Source organism: Manihot esculenta, chromosome 14 (genome assembly GCF_001659605.2).
Source record: "Manihot esculenta cultivar AM560-2 chromosome 14, M.esculenta_v8, whole genome shotgun sequence".
Classification (NCBI taxonomy): Eukaryota; Viridiplantae; Streptophyta; class Magnoliopsida; order Malpighiales; family Euphorbiaceae; genus Manihot; species Manihot esculenta.
In genome coordinates, this window is record NC_035174.2 from 8,027,876 (window position 1) to 8,047,549 (window position 19,674).

Consider the following 19,674-nt stretch of genomic DNA (forward strand, 5'->3'; position numbering starts at 1 on the left):
GTTCGCTAACCCTAATCTCGATATCTCATATCGAGAAATTGAAAATATATGAAAGATTGTTCCTTTTTTAAAAAAGAAAACTCTTTTATATTTTTTTTTATTAGTTTTGAGTTTAAAATATTTTAATTAAATAAAATAATTTAATTTAAAAATCTCTTAATAATCTTATAATTTAAATTTTATTTTTATTTTAAATTTATTTATAATTTAAATGAATTAAAATTATATTGAATATGTTTATAATATAGTCAAGTCAAATTTAAGAGCTCAAATTTAAATTTTTTGAGTGAAATTTGAGTTAACGAATTTATTACGAATCGAATTTAAACCGAGTTTAAGTTTAACATTTATTTTATGAATCGAATTCGACCTTATAAGTGAAGTTCGAGTTGAATTCAAACTTTTAAATTTATTTTTTAATTGAGTCTTAACTTACTAAAATTGAGTTCTGCTCGATTCAATTATATTCCTACCCATTTATTCTACACACTTTTTTATATTTTTTAATTATAATTCATCCCAATATTTTAATAATTAATCACTAAAATTTATTATTATTATTACTATTATTATTATTATTATTATTATTATTATTATTATTTTATTATCATTATTAAACAAGTCTTTATATTCATAGTAAGTAATCCCCAGGTTTATTGAATTTCAATATCTAATATTTAAATAATAATAAAATGAAAATTAAAACAAGAAACGATAATTCATTTTTATCCTAATTAAATTATAAAATTAAATCAATGGAGATGAAAAAAGTTGGAGCAGATATGGGGTAATTATTTGATCTTGAATTGGAAGCATACTGCATCCAAATTTTTTATTTAATTTTATTTTCTTATTTCTTTTTTTATTCAAATATAAGATATTTAAATTTAATAAAACTGAGAAATTAATTTATAAAAAAATATAAAATCTTGTAATTTATAATTAAAATATTTGAGGATAAATTTGTAAAATATAGGATGAATTGTATAATGCAACTATTTTATTAATAAAATAAAATTTTAGTGACTACATATAAAAAAATGGAAGAAAAAACTATAAATTGTATTATATTTTAAGAATTAAATTTAATTTACCAATAATATATTAGAGAGAACGATTTTATTTTTTCTAAAATTATATATAAGTTCATTTACTAGATTATAACATTCTTAATTTTTTTATTAAAAATAAAAATAAATATTAAAAATTATGGTGAAACCAAACATTCATTAACATCTTGAAAAAGTTGTGAAGCATCAATTCAGTTTTGAAATTAGGAAATGAGCAAAGGGATGGTGAGGATGGTAAGTTTTAGCTTGTGAAACTACAAACAATAAACCCATTAAATCAATGTTTTTGACATATTAACTTACTGTACTTTTTAACCATATTAATTAATTATTACATATGCCAAATAATATATTCTTAATAAAAAATAATACATATTAAAAAATTCAAAATATTAAATTTAAAAATTAATATTTATAATGGGTTTGAGTAGAATTTAAATTTTATTATTGGACATTCATTCTTCCAAATATTTTATATAGATAAATAATTAATATTAATTTATAATTTCTTTAAAAATATAAAATTTATGGCCTAATATATAAAAAATTACAATTTTTTCTTATTCTAAAAGAAACTTATATTTTTCTTTATTTAGTTATATTTTACTTATATAATATGCTTATGATTTAAATTACAATTTTTTCTCATTAAAAATAAGAAAAGTTAAAGCTTTTAGGTTTATGTTTCTATATTATTCCTAATTCCATTGAGAGTTAAATTTGGATGTGAATTATTTGGGAATATAATCGAGTAGATTCTTTTTACTTTTCTGTCCTCCGAAACGACGGCGTTTAACGTGCACCGACCAGGCCTAAAAGGTCACTAAAACGGCAGTGTTTAATCACGCACTATAGAAAAGGAGGGGGGACCTTCGCATTACCAAAAATCATACCAGAAGGATAGAGATCGGAACCTCCCCCAAAATTAGTTTCTGATTCCCACGAGAAGCATACAAAATGGTACGCAGATTTCTTTCTCTCTCTCTCTCCAATAATTGAAATTAGGGTTTCTTTTTTATATTTTTGATTACTCGTTCTGTTCTGTATCGCAATTAGGGAGTTGTGTTATATTATCATGGTCTGTTACGCATCTTTTTGTTTTAGGGTTTTTGTTTCTGTATATCAAACTTTAGCATAGATGATTAAATTTACATGATTTTATATGAAATTGATTCTCCAGTCGTGGGATTGAATTTTTTAGACAGGTTATTTTAGGTCTCTCTCTCCCCCTCGCTCAATTAATGTTTGCACTTTACGTTCTGTTTATTCTCCCTTTTTTTTCTTTTTAATTTATCGGATTCATATGCGTAAGCTTTTAGTTTTAATTTTCTTAAATTTGTGGCGGAAAGGTCGAAAAACATCCCTTTGAATGACTAGGCCTTCTAATTGTTTTATGTTTATGGTATTTTAGTTATAGAAGCAGGTCAAGTCTTACAACGCTTTTATGGAATTAGTAGGAGTCATGATGCTAGTTTGCATATTATTGATATAAGATAACATGTTTGTTGAAGCAGCTTTTAGCTAAGAATATATCTTTGCGCCGAGTATCAATATTTTAGTATCCAAATGCATTATTTATTTATTTTTTTATGCTAGTGTAAGAATGATGTGAATTGCGGAATCGGGGTTGCTCCTTTCATTTTTCATACGCTTTCTCTGAATATGGGACAATGTGACAGCTGCTTTATTTGGTTATACAAAATAATGGTGGCTGTTTTAGTGCATAGGACAGCTTCACCTATCTCACATTTCTTTTGAGTCTCAAGGGCTCTTAAAAAAAACCTTAAAAATATTCAATGTTATAATTGCCTATCTCGATATGATTATTTGAAGAAAATTTTGTTATAGTAAGAAAGATATTTTATCATCGAGCATGAAGGAGTCAATTGAACGCAATATTTTTTTGGAAACATTAAAATTAATGAAGAAATTTTCATTCAATAATGTAAGAACGATCTAATTTAGTCCATAAAAAAATTAGATTGTTCTTTCATTATTAGATGAAATTTTCTTCATTAATTTTAATGTTTCCAGAAAAATATTGCATTCAACTGACTCCTTTATGCTCGATGATTAAATACTAATTTAGTGTATAGCACTTATGCGTTGGAAGTGGCAGTGATTTAAAAAAAAAATTTAAAATCATGTTGACTTAAAATTTGGTTTAGGAGCTAATTTCACATGTTTGAGTATTTGACACAGGTCATTCCTTGTATTGCAGCAGCTAAGAACGAACTTGTTTGTTTGCATGAATTTATTTAAGTTTCTAACTCATTTTGTCTGGACTTGTTGCAGTCTTCATTGGCAGCAGCAAGAGCTGATAATTTCTACTACCCCCCAGAATGGACTCCAGAACAGGTATGATCTCGTAAAATTTACAGTTTCATATTGTGAAATCATTTATTTTGATTTGGTGTCTTTGGGGAAAGCGGAATCTCAATCTTCATTTTCTTTTCAGGGTTCCTTGAACAAGTTTCATGGTCAGCATGCTCTCAGGGAGAGAGCAAAAAAGATAAACCAGGGCATTTTGATAATCAGGTATCAGATCACTTGCATTGTATTAAAAGGATGATGAGTTTTGGTTTGTCTTCAAATTTTCTACCAAATCTGGTAATGGTATTTGGCTACCTCATGAAGGCTTAGGTTTTTAATATTTGCACAGGCAACCATAGACCCCTTATTCTAGGAGTGTTGATTTTAGAATCATGCCTTGTGGGAGTTCTTAAGTGTAAATTTTCACTAAATTTTTGTTTCAGTGAAGACATGCATCCCTCTTAAACTGCTACTATTACTATTGATTTCTATTAGAAATGAAGGGGTAGATAAAAATCGCCATGAAAGGGATTAATTTCCTAAATGTGAAACTTTGAATGAGCATTACCGTTTACCATAGATAATAAGTATATGTTAACTAAGATGTATATTAATCGGAAAATTTTTAAAAAGATAAGAAAGAAAAATGTGAATGATGGATGAAATAGTGATGGTTGCTCTCCGGCCATAATAATGCATCCTTGAAAACTTAGTAACTAAGTAATTGTTCAGTTTGTTATATCCATTTAATAAGAAGATCCTCTATATTGATGATGTTCATTACAACTGTTTATCAAATTTCCTGAACAATTACAATAAGTGGTGAAGTTATCAAAATTATGATGATTTGAAATGGTAAATTTTGCTTGAAAGAAATGAAGCTAATGAGAATTTGATATTGTTTCATGTAAATATATTATTTATTTCAAAACTCAGAAAAATATATTTATCCTTGAGAGCGAGGTAATATAATGGTGGCTTGAAAAATGCAAATGAGAGCTCCTCCTTATCTGTTTATTTATATATATATATATATATATATATATATATATATATATATTGCTAAGTCAATAGATCATCTAAGTGCGTAACAAAGCATATAAAGGAAAGCTATTAGTTAAACTAATCTATAAGTGATATATCACAGTTGTTACTTGAATTAAATGAGTAAATAAATGTCTAGGTTTCTTTCCTTACTGCCAACTGCAATGCCAGTCTGATGTTATTTTCTTGCTTACAGGTTCGAGATGCCATTCAATATATGGTGTGGTGGTTGCAATTCCATGATTGCAAAGGGTGTTCGGTTCAACGCAGAGAAAAAGCAAGTGGGGAACTATTATTCAACAAAGGTATCTTAAACAACTGATTAACATATGTTGCCAACACTTTAAGGATAGAAAGCTAGAAGTATGTGAAGGGGGAATATCCAATGATGCTTCTGCACATGCATAGTTGAAGGATAATACCAACTTTTTTCTGCTTAAAATGGGATAAATTGTAATGCTGCTTTGAAGTGGAAACTATGTACTTGCATGCTCAAGGACATACGAGTTATAATACTAACTTTTTTCTGCTTAAAATGGGATAAATTGTAATGCTGCTTTGAAGTGGAAACTATGTACTTGCATGCTCAAGGACATACGAGTTAACACACCTGCAGCAACCCCAACTACTTGTTTTTTTCTATATGGTTTGATTCATCAGAAAGCTCACCTGCTAAAAGCGTTGCCTCCTAGCCAATTGGAAACCTCATGTTTTTAATTTTGTTTGGAACTTATTAATGCTAAAGCATTCCTTTTTTCTATTTTAAATGATTAACCTAAATTTGTTATGTCTTCTTGCTTCTTTCAGATATGGAGCTTCACCATGAAATCTGCATGCTGCAAACATGAAATTGTTATTCAGACAGATCCAAAAAATTGTGAATATGTGATTATTAGTGGGGCACAACGGAAGACTGAGGATTTTGATGTTGAGGATGCAGAGACATTTGCACTTCCTGCAGATGAAGGTTTGTATTCACCCTTGTGAAATCAAGTGCCATGCTTGTTTCCTCTTTTGATCACCAGTGTTATTTTTTATTTTCTTGAAGAAACATTTTGATTAAAATTTTGGTATACCAGAAAGGGGTAAGCTAGCGGATCCATTTTATCGTCTTGAGCATCAGGAAGAGGATCTGCAGAAGAAGAAAGAAGCTGAGCCAGTACTAGTTCGGCTTCAACGAGTATCTGATGCCAGACATTCCGATGACTATGCTCTTAACAAGGCTCTTCGATCCCGACTTAGAAGTCAGAAGAAAAGAGTTGCTGAAGAAGAGGTTGCTTCAAGGAAAATGGGACTTGGCATACGGCTGCTTCCAACTACAAAAGAAGATTCTGCTGCCGCAGCAAATGTGAAGTTCTCTTCAAAGTTTGACAAAAATAGAAAGGATAAGCGAGCATTAATTCATGCAACTTCAATCTTTCCAGAATCTTATGGGGCCTCCTTTTCCAATAAGAAGCGTTTGGAGCTAGAAGCCAAGAGAAGGAAAATCAGTGCGGCTGCAGTATCTAACATGCTGACAGGTGGATTTAAGCCATCTTCATGGTCGCAGTGTAAGAAACAGCACAAGTGAAGAATTGAATAAATTCGACATATTTAGCTACGAGTTTTATGTGATTGGATTTAATATATTTGTGTGAAATCTTTCCACCCTGATCTTTGCCTGCGCTAGATGGCATTCGATCATGTACATAGAGAGTCTACTGTTTTATTCTCCTTTTCTGCTGGCTCTTGTGTCTATGTTGCCGACAAAGGCTATAGCAAGCTTTTCGGTGTTATATGCAGTTTGTGATGTCCAACAGGGAAATGAAATAGAATGGCAATTTTCACGACATTTTGATTTTGGCTTGGCTCTTCTAAAATTGTCCATACTCTTTATTTTCCTTCTTAGCTATGTTTTGCAAATATAATTCCTCTTTCTAAGAGGCGTCATTTTCTCTTCGCCATGAAAGCTATGATATCAAATGGTAGATGGTAGAGAGAATCTGAATTCCAAGAAATATTTAAGAGGAGAAAGATTGGAATCACCGAGTATTTAATCCGTGTATTTCGAAGAAATTTGAGGTCGAGTTATTTTGTGGTAAATTCAATGCTCGAAAAGAATATAGGAATACTTCCTAATTATTACATGAGCACCACCTCTATAAACTGCTCTTACGATTTTTTTTTCTTTAATCGCGGAATTTAAGCTTTCTTGCGGTGCCATACATAACTAATTTTGCAAGTAGTTGCCATATACCGTATGGACTTTATCCTAAATGTTAACTGAAATTTGGTGTTATTTTCTAATCAAATTCTAGCAATTCAATGATTGAACTGTCCTTTTTACGTAATACAATTGATCAGATATCTGATTTTTCCTGTTATAATCTTTGATTTGCTAATTATCTAACTTGCTGTTCGCCTCAGTTTTCATTCATTCCATTGAACGGAAATGTAACACAAATTAAAGGTGTGAGATCTTCTTTCAATATTAAAATTTATTATTAGATAAAAATTCAAAATAAATTCTATGAAAACTAAATATTTGAACTATTATGTTGATATGAAGGTGCAAATCAAGTTGATGCCTCATTACTCTGAATTGTCCAAATGGTGAGTAATGATTTACAACCAGTAGTGATTTTTTATCCCTGTTTTCTCCATTGTTATCTTTGATGATTATGAAACGAGAAAGAAAAACTTGTCCTTTTTTCTGATCAGTAAAGTAACACAACTTTAAAAAAATGTAAATCCTCAAAAATTAAAGTAATAAATGCAGATATACTTCAAATTCGGAAGACCAAATAAATGAGAAGAGATTTTAATTTCTATTTTTCTTGTATTTCTTTCAACTAAACATCAAATCTATTAAGAGAATAGATTTGATTTCTCTAAGTCTTCTGTCCTTTCTAGGGTTTTATTTTCTCCTTTTTGTGGGATATTTTTGCATCTTACTTTGAGATAGCTCTTTAATTAAGTAATTCAAATTATAATAGTGGATTAACAATTGATATTTCATGATGTAAACTATTCTAGTATCCCATTAGCAAATTCTAATTAAGTCTATAAAGTTTCTTATTCTATATTTGGATGGGAATTTTTGAAGGTAAGGTATGATTTTTTAAAATAATTATTTTATTTTGAAAAAATATTATTAGAGTAGGGTATGGTTTTCTTTACCTTATCTTTAAAGCTTTCACCCTATCCAAACACCTTAATGGAAATTTACTAATTGTTAACTAAACCTTCATTTAAATAAACCTTTCTTTTTAATAAAGGAATATTTTTATTTATATGTATTGAGAAAAAAATTTAACATGACACGTCACTTAGTTTACATGTACAAATAAAAACTTTTAAATTTAAACTCTTGCATGCTAAGTAAAAAAAACCTAAAAAACCTAATGATATAATCAAAACACAAACAAGACAAAAAAAAAAAAAAAAAAATCCAGAAACCACAACAACGGCAAAGAACCCAACAACAAAGATAATAATCAAAGTCAGAGTCTAAAGAACAGCTAGCATAAATTAAACAGAATACCCAATCACATCCATGCCAGTCATCCTTCCTCATAGTTTCTTGCTCTGTAGAGTATCAACTATCCAATTAGTTTCATTACTTTAAATAAGCTCTAAATAGCAGTTTGAAAAAAATATGTATATGTTGACTTATTTTTTTACTAATAAAATACTGAAATCTATTAAAAAATTGATAATTTTTCCATTCAGATATTCTAACCAAGCCGTATAAATAATGACAAAAGAAAGATTGGATTAAATGGATGCAGCAAACACAGACAAAAATTCGTTTCAGCCAAGAGACGACACATCTCCTGATAGTTCAGACCAAACCCTAACACAAATATTCAAAAAGAGGCTCAAATTTCGGCTCTACTCTTGACAGTCACGGCATTTTTAAAAAAGAAAAAGAAAAATGCAGAGCTAGCCAATGATCCAACAACCAGACACTAGTCATCATTAATGGCTTTGTTTATTTACGGCTACGTCTCCTAATGTCAATATTTGGACTTTTCTCGCATAGACGCCGTACCCTCTTCTCCCATTTAACCCTATCCTTCTATATTCCTATCCACACGCCTCTGTGAAAAATTCAAACGTTAAAAAAATATATATATTTAAGAAGATACTGATTAAAAATGCAAAATCTAACTTCATTAGTTTTTTCTTAAGAAAAAAATTATTAATAATATTCAAAAAACCCATTAATTCTAACCCTGATAAACCCGTTACACCAATTTTAAATAATAGTCTCTGTTAGTTTTTAAAAACTTCATTATTAGTTTTTATTACTCTACCATTAATAGAATTTAAAATGTCCTTTTTTTTTTCTTTTCCCAGAAACATCTACAGTAATAATATCTTAATCTATCTTCTTTCCTGATAAGTTGAGAAGCGGACCAATGATCATATTCAATTTCTATGTAAAGGAAGACATTGAATCTAATTATTTTAACAGTATTATACAGTTATATATATATAGAGAGAGAGAGAGAGAGTACCGTACAGGGGCTACTGGGCAGGCAATAGATCGATTCTGTAGAGTCAGTGAGCACCTAACACTGCAACAAGATCACGCAACTGAGCCACGACAAGCAAATCCAATTAACTAATCCCATATCCAATTGTCGAAGATCTAAAGAGAGACTTGTGTTGTCGGTAGTTAATTAATTGTTTACTGCTACTTGTACCATCTCTACTCTCTGCTACCCATCCACCAATCTAATATAACAGTACTATGCCTCCTCCTCCTCCTTCTGGGTTGAGGGTTTCAGACAGAAGAGGGGAGCTTCTTTTTGCTATCCTTTTTTTTTTTCTCTGCATCTCTCTCTTTCCCAAAAACTGGTGTTTATTACCGTTGCAGCGAGTTTTTTTCCTTCTTTTCCGGGTTTGTCGCTTCAACTTTTGCTGCTTCTTCATATATACTTCTTCTCATCGGTCTCTTTCTTGTTTGTCTTTGTTTCCTTTTGTTCATTTATAATTATAGCATTGTCTCTCTCTCTCTTTTTTTTTTATTTTTAATTATGTTTATTTAACAGTTATAGCATTGCTGGGTGTTCTTCATGTTCTTCAAAACTGGCATGCAACAAATTCAGATTCAGGTTTCTTCACCTTTCTGTGTGCGTGGGGTTCTTGATCACAGTGTTTTTCCTGGATATATATATATGTTAGCTCCAAAACTGCAAGCTGTGTTTATATTTGGCCCATATCTCTACTGTTCATTTCATGATATCTTCACATACACGCAAGACTGACTAACAAACTGTTCCAAAACGGAAAATTTAATGTTGTGAGTTGCAGCATCTATCAGTGATTCTTGAAATTGTACGTTGGAGGCTATATCATATATTCCACCAGTCTCCTCCACAGTCGTCCGGCGCCACACCCCGGCCAATTAAATGCACACTCGCTAGCTAATAAAGGAGTAATTACCTTTGATTGATTAATCAAGCTTTTTTAGGCAAGTCTCCTGGTCATGTTTTCTAACTAAAATTTGAGTTTAGAGTAAGTACTCCTTCAATCATTTAATTTAGAGACGGCATTCTTCACCCTTTTTCTATTATTTCTTGGTTAACTAACACCTGCTAGTCAATTTAAAAAGTATAAAAACACTGCAGATCGAGAGACAAGTAAAGTTGTTGGCTTTTGATAAATAGGTTAGTACGTACGTGCAGAACTCTGCTACCTCCTACACCTCTGTTACTTTTAACGTTAATAATCTAGTCAGACCAGAGTCAAATCTTCTGTCTTGTATATTAAATTAACGTTCTATTTGTGGTTTCATCATTAACAAACCATTCATATGTTAAAACAATGGTAGACGTGCAAAAGAAAGCAAATCTTCCTGGTGAGTCTAAAACAATGAGAATTTGTTGAAAATATGCAAGTATGAGATTTTCACATTGAGAAGAGATCAAACCAATGTAAGACATTGCTTTAGCTAGTTAGTGCAATAAACTCATGGTTCTAGACTTGTTAATTTTGCTGGATCTTTTTACAGGGGAGTAAAACCAAATTGGTTTTAGATTAAGAATCATAGGCTAAGTTTTCTTTATTTTGTTTATTTATTTGATGTAATTCGCTTCCACTGAGTTTAATATCTCTACGATTTTAATATCAATGAATTAAAAGATAATTAATATTTTTATTTAATAATATTTTGCTTATAAGAAAATAACATATATAAGTGGAAAATTGGTTCATCACTACCTTAGCAAGGGCTCCCAAGACTGGTTCTATTATAAGATTATGAATATCCCAATTAATGTATTATCCTGTTTAATAAGGAATTTTTATAATATAAATTCTATGGTTCAAATTTATTGTATTAATTATTGCTTAATTTGTTATTTTTATAATTTTTTTTTTTTAAAAAAAAAGAAAAGTCACTGGGCCTTTAAAAATATAAATCAACACAAATTAAAGACGTTTATGAAAAATATAAACACTTCAGTATACTTGAAGTTTAAGTACTTGATAATTTTATTAGATAAAATTTGATTATTAAATTAATAATTAGCTTAGTAACTTTTATTCATTAACATACATTTATTTTCAAAGAAGGTCCTAGATCATTGCCTGCTTCTCCTACCTTGTGTCTTAGCTGTGTACTTTAATTACAGCCATCTTCTTTATACAGGTGTTGCATATATATTATTACCTGCAGCTTTCCATTTTGCAGGCAACATGTCGTGCAGTGCTCAAAGAAAACAACTTGAAAAGCCTTATGGAGATAAGATGGTTGCCGCTTCAGGGGTTTCTCTCCACCAAAAATTACGGCTTAATCAACTGAAATTAACTCATCGTCACTCGCTCTTGTAAGTACATATGTGTACGCCTAACTCTACTTTGATTACATCAACGTTGCCTGTCTATGTGCCGTGATTTTTTTGTTGTCTTTTAACTTTGCTGGTTATGAAGAGTAGTTGATGATAAACAATAGCTCTTTGCCCTTGTAAATTATAGTTTTTTAGAGCCTCTCAGGGCAAACATATGATTAAGTTGAGTTTAAGCCTCTGATGAGGAGATTTTGGAACACGATCATGGAGATTCTTGTTCCATCATCTCTCGTACAGGGTGACTGCCTTTGGGACAATGTGTTCAACAAACGAAAGATACAGGAACGGCCAAAGGTAGTATTTTTATATGGTGTGGATGCTATCTGCTAGCAGGTGCAAGGTTGGCAACTGCAATCTGATATATATATGTGAAAATACAAAATAATACAAGGTTACTTGTGGTTTGTAAACTTTTAGATCCAATGATGTTTACTTGAATTAACCTTGTTTGTTATCGGAAAGTATCTTTCAAGAAAATATTTTATGTATTTTATGAAATTTGGAAGTAATTACAGAATTTCGAATATTTCCTTTATGGGTTTTGCATTTAAGAGAACCACCCATGATATTCGAGTATTTGGGTAAGACTATATATTAAGATTGAAATAATAGGGGCCAAAAAGTTATTAAAATCCATCACATTTAAACCCTCCATTTTTTTATGAATCTCATTTACATCCACATCGGCAAATATTAACTCTTCATATGTGACATCAAAAAAGGTAAAATAGTATAAATGAATACAGATTATGATATTTGATAAGCAGGAATATGTTTATGTTTGCAATTCAAGAGAAAGATTTGATGGGATGTTTCGATCATAAGTTATCATTTCTTCATTATATTAGTTCTGCAAGTAATGACAGCTTCCTAAAATGGCTGGAATTTATTATCAGTATCTAAAATGAGATCTTAGGAAATCCCTACCTGAAACAATTGGCTGCTACCCGTTACTGCCTCTTCGCAAGTTCTTCCAACGACGTGGGAGAGATTCTGAAACCAACTCGTCATCAAACTCCTTTTATATGTGAGTGAGTGAATGAATTGACTGCTCTAAACGCTAGAATTTTAACATGAAATTCGTATGATATGAAACTGCTCTGAATTGCGTGGATGGTTGAATCTTCTTTTCCTCTGTATAGTATTTATGAAGTGAATTATTGTTCTTTGGATAGATGGATATTTGAAAAGATATGATCTTTAAATCTGACATCAAATGTTGATCTTCGTGATTTTTTTTTTTTCACTTTTCCAAATGGATTCTGATGATCTGAGATCCAATGGAATAGGGTTTTACAAGGGTTTCGTATTACAAAACAATGGTTAATACAACTTTCTCAGACTCCTCTCAAAACTTGGTTTGTCTGGGGACGGTGCTCCCCTTTTATCTTTTCTGCTTTGCTCATGGTGACGTGTAAAGGCCTCTCCGTGATGGAGACACGCGTCTCTGGCATGCAGATTTGGGTGTACGAGGGTATCAGCCGCCTGCTCCATGCGTAACGGCCTCTGATTCTCCCCATGCGTACATCCGTACGGATCTGCCAGGCTGTCTGAGTTGGGTCTGGACACTGGGCTGGGCTGAGAGTCGGACCAGATGCTGAGCCCAAGAGGAGAGGGCTTGCTTGGCGCGGGTTGGGCCGGCCTGAATGGAGGAGATGGGTGAGCCCGGCCTTTGAAGGCATATGGGTCCGGCTTGTCTCACGTGTGTGGGCCTCTGCTTGATGGGCTTTTGGCTATGGTCGAGGCCCTGGTTCGGGGTTAAGAAATCCAGCGGTTATCAATTGCCCCTTCACCTTCTCGGCAGTTATTGCTCCGACTGTCGAGGGGGTGAATATCAAAAACCATTAATACCGCGTCTGTTTGTGTTCAGATGCCTCCATAAAATCCTTTCACCTTTCTGGCGTTGCGCAGTCTTTGAGTCTCATCTGCCTTTTCCATTTCTGGCTTTTCTCTATTCTTTCTGTTCTTCGCGGTTTTTGCTTTTCTGTCATCATTATCTGGGCTTGTCCTTTCTTTCCTTTCCGAGGGACGTCTGGCCTGGCTAGCTTAGAGTCTAGTATAACTCTATTTTGTGCCTAGGCCTCAGACTTCGAGTATATATCAACGCCAGTTTTTCTTCGTTTTCAAACTTTCTGTTGGTATAAGGGTTGCCCTCGTTGCAATTTTCTGTCTGCTCCCTTCTTTCGGCGAGATCGTTCTGTTTCATCTGTGGAGGATCCATTTGACGCCTTCTTTAAGTGGCTGGAGGTAATCCTGGGTCTTCGTGTTATTTTTTTTCTCTGATAAGGATTTGTTCTGACTTGTACCTGTTTTTGAACTTTTTGCAGTGCCTGAGATAAAAATGGGTCAGTTCGAAAATTTTAAAGATTTAAGGTTACCTTCAGGGGGTCTGAACGAGGCTTTGGAGGTTCTGCTGCTAGGACAGTCGCTGGGTGAGACTGTTCGGCAAGTTGCTGAAACGGTTTCACCCAGGTCGACTGGCCGGCCTCCTCCTCTGCTTTTTGTTCGGGCTCCTGAGAGGGTGCTGGCTCCATATATGTTTCAAGACGTTGAGGGTTCTAACTTGTTCCATTGCTCTTCAGAATGTTTCGTTGATTTCCCTGAATGTGCGTGGTTGTATCAAGCCTCACATTCGGGTGTAGGTTTGCAACATTCACTTGTTCCATTGCCCTTCAGAATGTCTATCTATGATGGAACAGTGAAAAATGTTCAATACCTATATCCTGCGTGGCCTTGGTGGGAAGTACCAGTATTATGCGGAACCAAGGTCCACCGCGCCTTCTGCATCGCATTTGGGCAACCGAATGCCGACCTATGGGTGAAATGTTTTCCGTGAATCAACGTCAGGAGTTTCCCTATAGTGTTGAGACAGATCCTGGCTTTTCTGCCGAACTCACATATCGAGCTGGAGTATCCTCCGGACTGAAGACTTGAGTGCTGAGGTCGGTTAAGGTGATGTAATCGTAGATGACAAAGTACCCGGATATGTAAATCCATTAAGAATAGTCTTCCATTCTGTAATGTAGGTCCGGATATGTAGATTCTTAAAGGATAGTCTTCCATTCTGTAATGTACTTTTCTTTTAATGAAATTCCTATTTTTCGTTCATACTTGAACCTGTTTCTTTCTTTGTTTTGGATGAAGTACTGGTACTGTCTTCTTTGTAGGTCTAACTAACTGAACTTTATTTCTTCCGAGCTAAAATAATACTTGGGAACTCCCGCTTTTAGTCGACAATCCGAGCTCCGGACTGACCCAACTTATTGGGAGGTCGACTTGCTCCCCCGAGATATGCTGTCCGACCTACGAGCTCGACCTTAAGATATAACTGACTGGGAGGTCGGTTAGCTCTTCCGAGCTGTATTATCCGGTCTATGAGCTCGGCTTATCTGGAGCTTTGTGCTTCTTTGGTTGACCGAGGTCTCAAGTTACGCTTTCCGAACTGTACCGACCGATCTGCGAGCCCTATTTGTTCGAGCCAAAATACTTAGTCGTGAGCTTCTGCTTTCGATTTTCTTTTTTCGAGCTAGAATACCGAGCTGTGAGCTCTGCTTTTAAGTTGAACTCTGAGCCTTTAGCTCTGTATGACTCCGAGGTGTCCTTAGCGCCCCGGTCTCTCAGTATTTATTTTAATAACAATCGCGTCAGAACTTATAATTTTCTAAATAATAAGCAAGTCTGACCTGGATTGTGCTCCTGTTCGCTTGTACTGTTGAGTCTCTTCACAATTTGCCCCTTTTATCCCCTTTATTGATAAAGAGGTAAATCTTTGTGGGCTAAGTTACTTTGACTGACGAGTTGGGCTTCTTATGCGGCGCGTGGGCCCTTGAGCGCTGGGCCATTGTGATGGACTTGGCCCCTGTTGTGTGCAGAGAAGCCCAGCGGTCATCCTTTTTCCCCTCTTTTTGCCCCCTTTACCTTCCCACCGGTTAGCCAACCGTCGGGAGGGTAAATTTCGAGGGTAATCAATGATCGCGCCGCTCCAAGACAAAACTGTACAGATTAGAGTGCTGTTTCATTATTTGGCTGTCATTTCGAATTCCTTCTGTCTGCTGAGGAAAACAACTCCTTTCTGCTCTCTGTCTTCCTGCCATTCCTTCTGCGTTTTTACCTTATTTCATTCTCAGGTACGCTTCCTTGTTCTTCTATGGCGATTTCAGAACTCCCTGATGTTGGTAACCTTGAGTCCCACATTACGCCCGCCAACATAACTAAATACCTTTCTCGGAGGTTTTTGGATACTCCTTTGTATCTGATTCGAGCCCCTCACCCAAATGAGAGGATAGTTCTGCCTTATCCTCCTCCTCCGGGTTTGGTGGATCCTCAAGAGTATCGTAGCATAGTATTTTTCTTGAAGCAGAAAGAGTTTGGCCTACCCTTGCCTTTTACTCCTTTCTTTGTTGAGGTTTTTGATTATTTTGGGGTAACTCCTCGAATGTTATCCCCAAACTCCATTTTGTTCATGTCTTGTTTCGAGTCTGTTTGCCTGGGTTGGGGTTTTGCACCTACGGCCTGTCTGTTTGTGACCTTCTTCCGCCTTGTAAAGGCGGTCCAGAACTTCTACTATTTTTCCCCTCGTAGGGGATTATCTCTTCTTACGGGCTACAAGGATTCCATAAAGGGGTGGGTAGAGAATTTCCTCGTAGCCGAGCTAAAATTAGGGACTGACCGGTCGTGGGAGGTAGACCTACGTTGGGGAGAGATTGATCCGGGCTCCAACGACCTGCCCAACTTGAGTATTGTTGAACAAGTAGGGTTGCTTCGACTGACTTCCGTTGATAGGAAGTATGACGTCGAGAAGTGTTTATACGTGTCCAATCGTAGGGACGTCCGGTCCATGGGTATAGCACTCTGTCCAGTTATGTGGTTTCTACTTTGCTTGTAATATCGGGATGTATGCTAACTTTCATGATTTCGCATTTTTGCAGCTTCGGAAGTAAAAATGGACGAGATCAAGTTTCCCAAGAACTTTGTCCTATCTCGGGACAATATTCATGCAATCTATGACGCCTTTTCAGCTGGTCGTTCAGTATCTGAAGCTGCTATGGAAGTGGTTCAAGCTACTTCCTCCAAGAAGGTTAGCCGATCTCCAGCCAAAGTTCCCTCTCAAGTTGCAAAGCCGAGCTCTCGCAGCTCCAAGTCATCCAGGCCATCTGGCCGTGGCGGACAGAGCTCGACTTTGGAGTCTGCTGAAGGGTCTAGGTCTGCTCCAGCCTCCTCAGAGGCCGTGAGAGAGGCTTCCTTGGTTATTACGGAGCAGACTTCTGCTGTCGAGCAGGTGGAGCGGGGTACTGCCCACTCTCCTGAGAAGGTATCTGGGGGTAAAAACAAGGAGGCCTCCGGGACGGGGTTGGAGATTGTCCTTATAGAGGACCGAACTCCAGAGGATCTTACCCAAGATGCCCCTGCCCCTGTGAGGGCTGAACCTGAGGGTTCTGAGGGCGTTTCAGCAAAGACCGGGGAAAAGCGCCCAGCTCCTGCTAGAACGTCTGTCCCATCGCCAGCTAGGAAGAAATCCAGGGTTACTACAGGGTCTGCCCCGGCTCTTCCTCCCATTGGGAAAGGAAAAAGTGCTGTTGCCGAGCTTCCGTTGCCTTCCTCTGGCAACGCTTTGAAAGCGTCGGACATTACCTTTGAGTCTCCAGCCAGTGCTGTTGCTGACCTTCTCAGAATGCAGATGTTCGGCGGGGTTACACAAGCTTCGGATCCCCGTCTTCTCGCCCTGACTGGTCTCTTAGCCAGTTCTACTGAGGAACAGGTGTCATTCCGATCTCGTTCTCGTGAAGAGCTCGGGAACACAATCAGGGAGATGTTACTGATGGTAAGTCATTTTTTCCTGTCTTTTCAGTTTGTTCTGTTTTGTTTGCTTGACTGTTGTTCTCCTGTGCTAGATGACGGGTCTTGTCACGGAGGTGGATATCCGTGATCGTTCCTTCCGGGAGTCTGTAGACCGCCGGATTGAGGAGGCGCGTCAGGAGGAGAACATATCTGCAACTAATGATGTAAGAGGGAGTCTGGCTGCTGCTCGAGAACAAATCCAGACCCTCCAGGCGGAATTGAACTCTTCATTGGAGGCCCTTAAAAAGGCTGAGGAGGAAACAGCTGAGACAGCGAAGCATACCTCGTCTTTAGAAAATGAGCTGTCTCGGACTCGCAAAGTTCTCCAAGAGTCGGATGAGAGGGCAACTGCCTTGGAGGCTCGCTGCAAAGGAGTTTCGGAGCAACTGTCCTCTATGGCGAATGCCCTTCAGGAGAGGAATGAGGCTTTGGGCCAAAAAGCGGAGGTCCAGCGCCAGTATGATGCCTTAAAGGCAGATTTTGATGGACTTCAAGCTCATATGAAGGAGGAGAAAACTCAGAAAGAGGCAGCCCTAGCTCGGGTGCAGGTCCTCGAGCAGGAGTTGAGTGCAAGTTCTGACCGTATCAGAGATCTGGCTTCTTCGGCTGAAGAATTCAAACTTCGTCATGATCAACTTAACCAGGAAGTCAGGGCTTTGGAATGCAAAGCTCAGCTGGTATGTGAGCAATGCATAGCGGAGTATCAGGAGTCTGATGAGCTGAAGGAGAAGATCATTCAGGCCGGTGAGTTGGCTGTTCAGGACTACAGGGACTCTTCTGAGTTTAAGGAGTTTGTAGCTGAGGCCTGTGAAGCGCATCTTGCTAAATATTTAGCTTCTGATGAAATGAAGAGGGCTATTGTTAATAAAGCCCTTCATTTTTACTCATCCGGCTATAATCGTGGTTTAAGAGAGGCTAGGCAGGCTCCTGATATCCCGTTGTCAGAGCTTCGCAAGCGGGAGGTAGATTCAGATGGCGAGCCGGTAATGTATGGAGAGGATGATTTCCCTATGCCCCGGGGAGATTGCCGTGTTGGTGGCCGGGCAACTGTGTCTTCCTCGGATGAATCCGAGCTGGAAGAAGAGGACGTGGAAGTCCTTGGGTCGAAGGATGACGACCCTGTTGCTGAGGAGGAGGACCCCGACCTTGGGTCAGAGATTGCTTCTGCTGCTAACGTTGAGAGCTCTGATCCAAGGGATGCTGAGCTTCCTGCAGATGTCACTGCAAATAGGGATAATGTGGGCGAGGGAGTTTTAACTGATGTAAGTCCTTTAAGGACTATCTATCCTCCTACTTCGCCTGAGAGGTGAATTGTAATGTTTTGTTAATTTTTCATATGCCCTGTAATGTGTTTTTATAAGTGCTGTATTGACTTTTAGCTTTTAGCTAATAGTGTGATCAAGATCTTTGGAAAACTGACTTGGGCTTTGGATGTAACTTTTTTCTTCTTTATTTATGCCTTAGACGGTTTAGTCTCTATATGAAGAGAATTTTGGTTTTTTCGTTGGCCCTCATGCCTTTGGGTTTTTAAGGATATATGTTTATCCGAGCTGGAAGCCCGTCCTTCTGCCTCGGCTAAACTTTTAATCATTAGCATGCATTTTGAGTTCGGCACCCTTTTGCCATCGTGCCCCCTGGAACATGTTTTTTACTGGTAACTCGTGGTTCCTTATTTCTACTTAGCCTCTATTTTGAGGTCGTCGTTTACTTGCTGGGGTGCCCCGAGCTTTTCCTCGAGGTCGGAACCTTTACTTGGTATTTTTTCGGGCTCTCCTCTTTTGTGAGGTCGGAACCGTAACTACTGCGAGGTCGACACTGTTATGCCCCGAGTTTTTTTTTTTTTTTTTTTTTTTTTTTTTTTTTTAGATCGGATCTTGAGTTTTACGAATTTGTCCCTGCATATGATATGGGAAAGTTTCTTTTTTCGGGGAGGCTCTTAAGTCCTTCACCGACCATTTTTGTTTTCAGGAGATCTTACGAGATCCTGTCTGTTTTTTGCTCCGGGGTGATCTTGGGGCCCCACCGGCGGCCTTTCGCTTTTTTCCCGGGAGTTTCTAGGGGATCCCGGTCTTCTTTATTTTATCCGGGAGATCTTGGGGATCCCGGTCGTTTTTTATTTGCCCGGGAGATCTTGGGGATCCCGGTCTTCTTTATTTTATCCGGGAGATCTTGGGGATCCCGGTCTTTGTTTGGTTATCCGGGAGATCTTGGGGATCCCGGTCGTTTTTTATTTGCCCGGGAGATCTTGGGGATCCCGGTCTTCTTTATTTTATCCGGGAGATCTTGGGGATCCCGGTCTTCTTTATTTTATCCGGGAGATCTTGGGGATCCCGGTCTTTGAAGGCATATGGGTCCGGCTTGTCTCACGTGTGTGGGCCTCTGCTTGATGGGCTTTTGGCTATGGTCGAGGCCCTGGTTCGGGGTTAAGAAATCCAGCGGTTATCAGATTCTAAGTTCGGGCACATAAGTTGCAAATTTGATTTTGAACTGGTGTTTCCATAAGCAGAATTCCATCTTTATTTTTCTTAACCTCAAAGCCAACTTTGCTATCTTGACCTTAATCTTGCAGA

General features: G+C 36.7%; 1 protein-coding gene and 1 long non-coding RNA gene across 2 annotated transcripts; both read left to right on the forward strand.

The window, feature by feature from the left end:
• The first annotated feature begins 1,894 nt into the window (after positions 1 to 1,894).
• Positions 1,895 to 6,258, forward strand: LOC110600395 (coiled-coil domain-containing protein 130). The gene is made up of 6 exons (XM_021737242.2): positions 1,895 to 2,030; positions 3,366 to 3,428; positions 3,529 to 3,608; positions 4,624 to 4,732; positions 5,235 to 5,394; positions 5,507 to 6,258. The coding sequence occupies exons 1-6, from the start codon at positions 2,028 to 2,030 to the stop codon at positions 5,995 to 5,997; spliced, it is 906 nt and encodes a 301-aa protein (XP_021592934.1). The 5' UTR covers positions 1,895 to 2,027; the 3' UTR covers positions 5,998 to 6,258.
• A 2,690-nt stretch (positions 6,259 to 8,948) lies between these two features.
• On the forward strand, positions 8,949 to 11,893 carry LOC110631235. The gene is made up of 4 exons (XR_006348415.1): positions 8,949 to 9,315; positions 9,467 to 9,529; positions 9,729 to 10,084; positions 11,110 to 11,893. It is a non-coding gene; the product is annotated as an uncharacterized LOC110631235 (long non-coding RNA).
• The last annotated feature ends 7,781 nt before the right edge of the window (positions 11,894 to 19,674 follow it).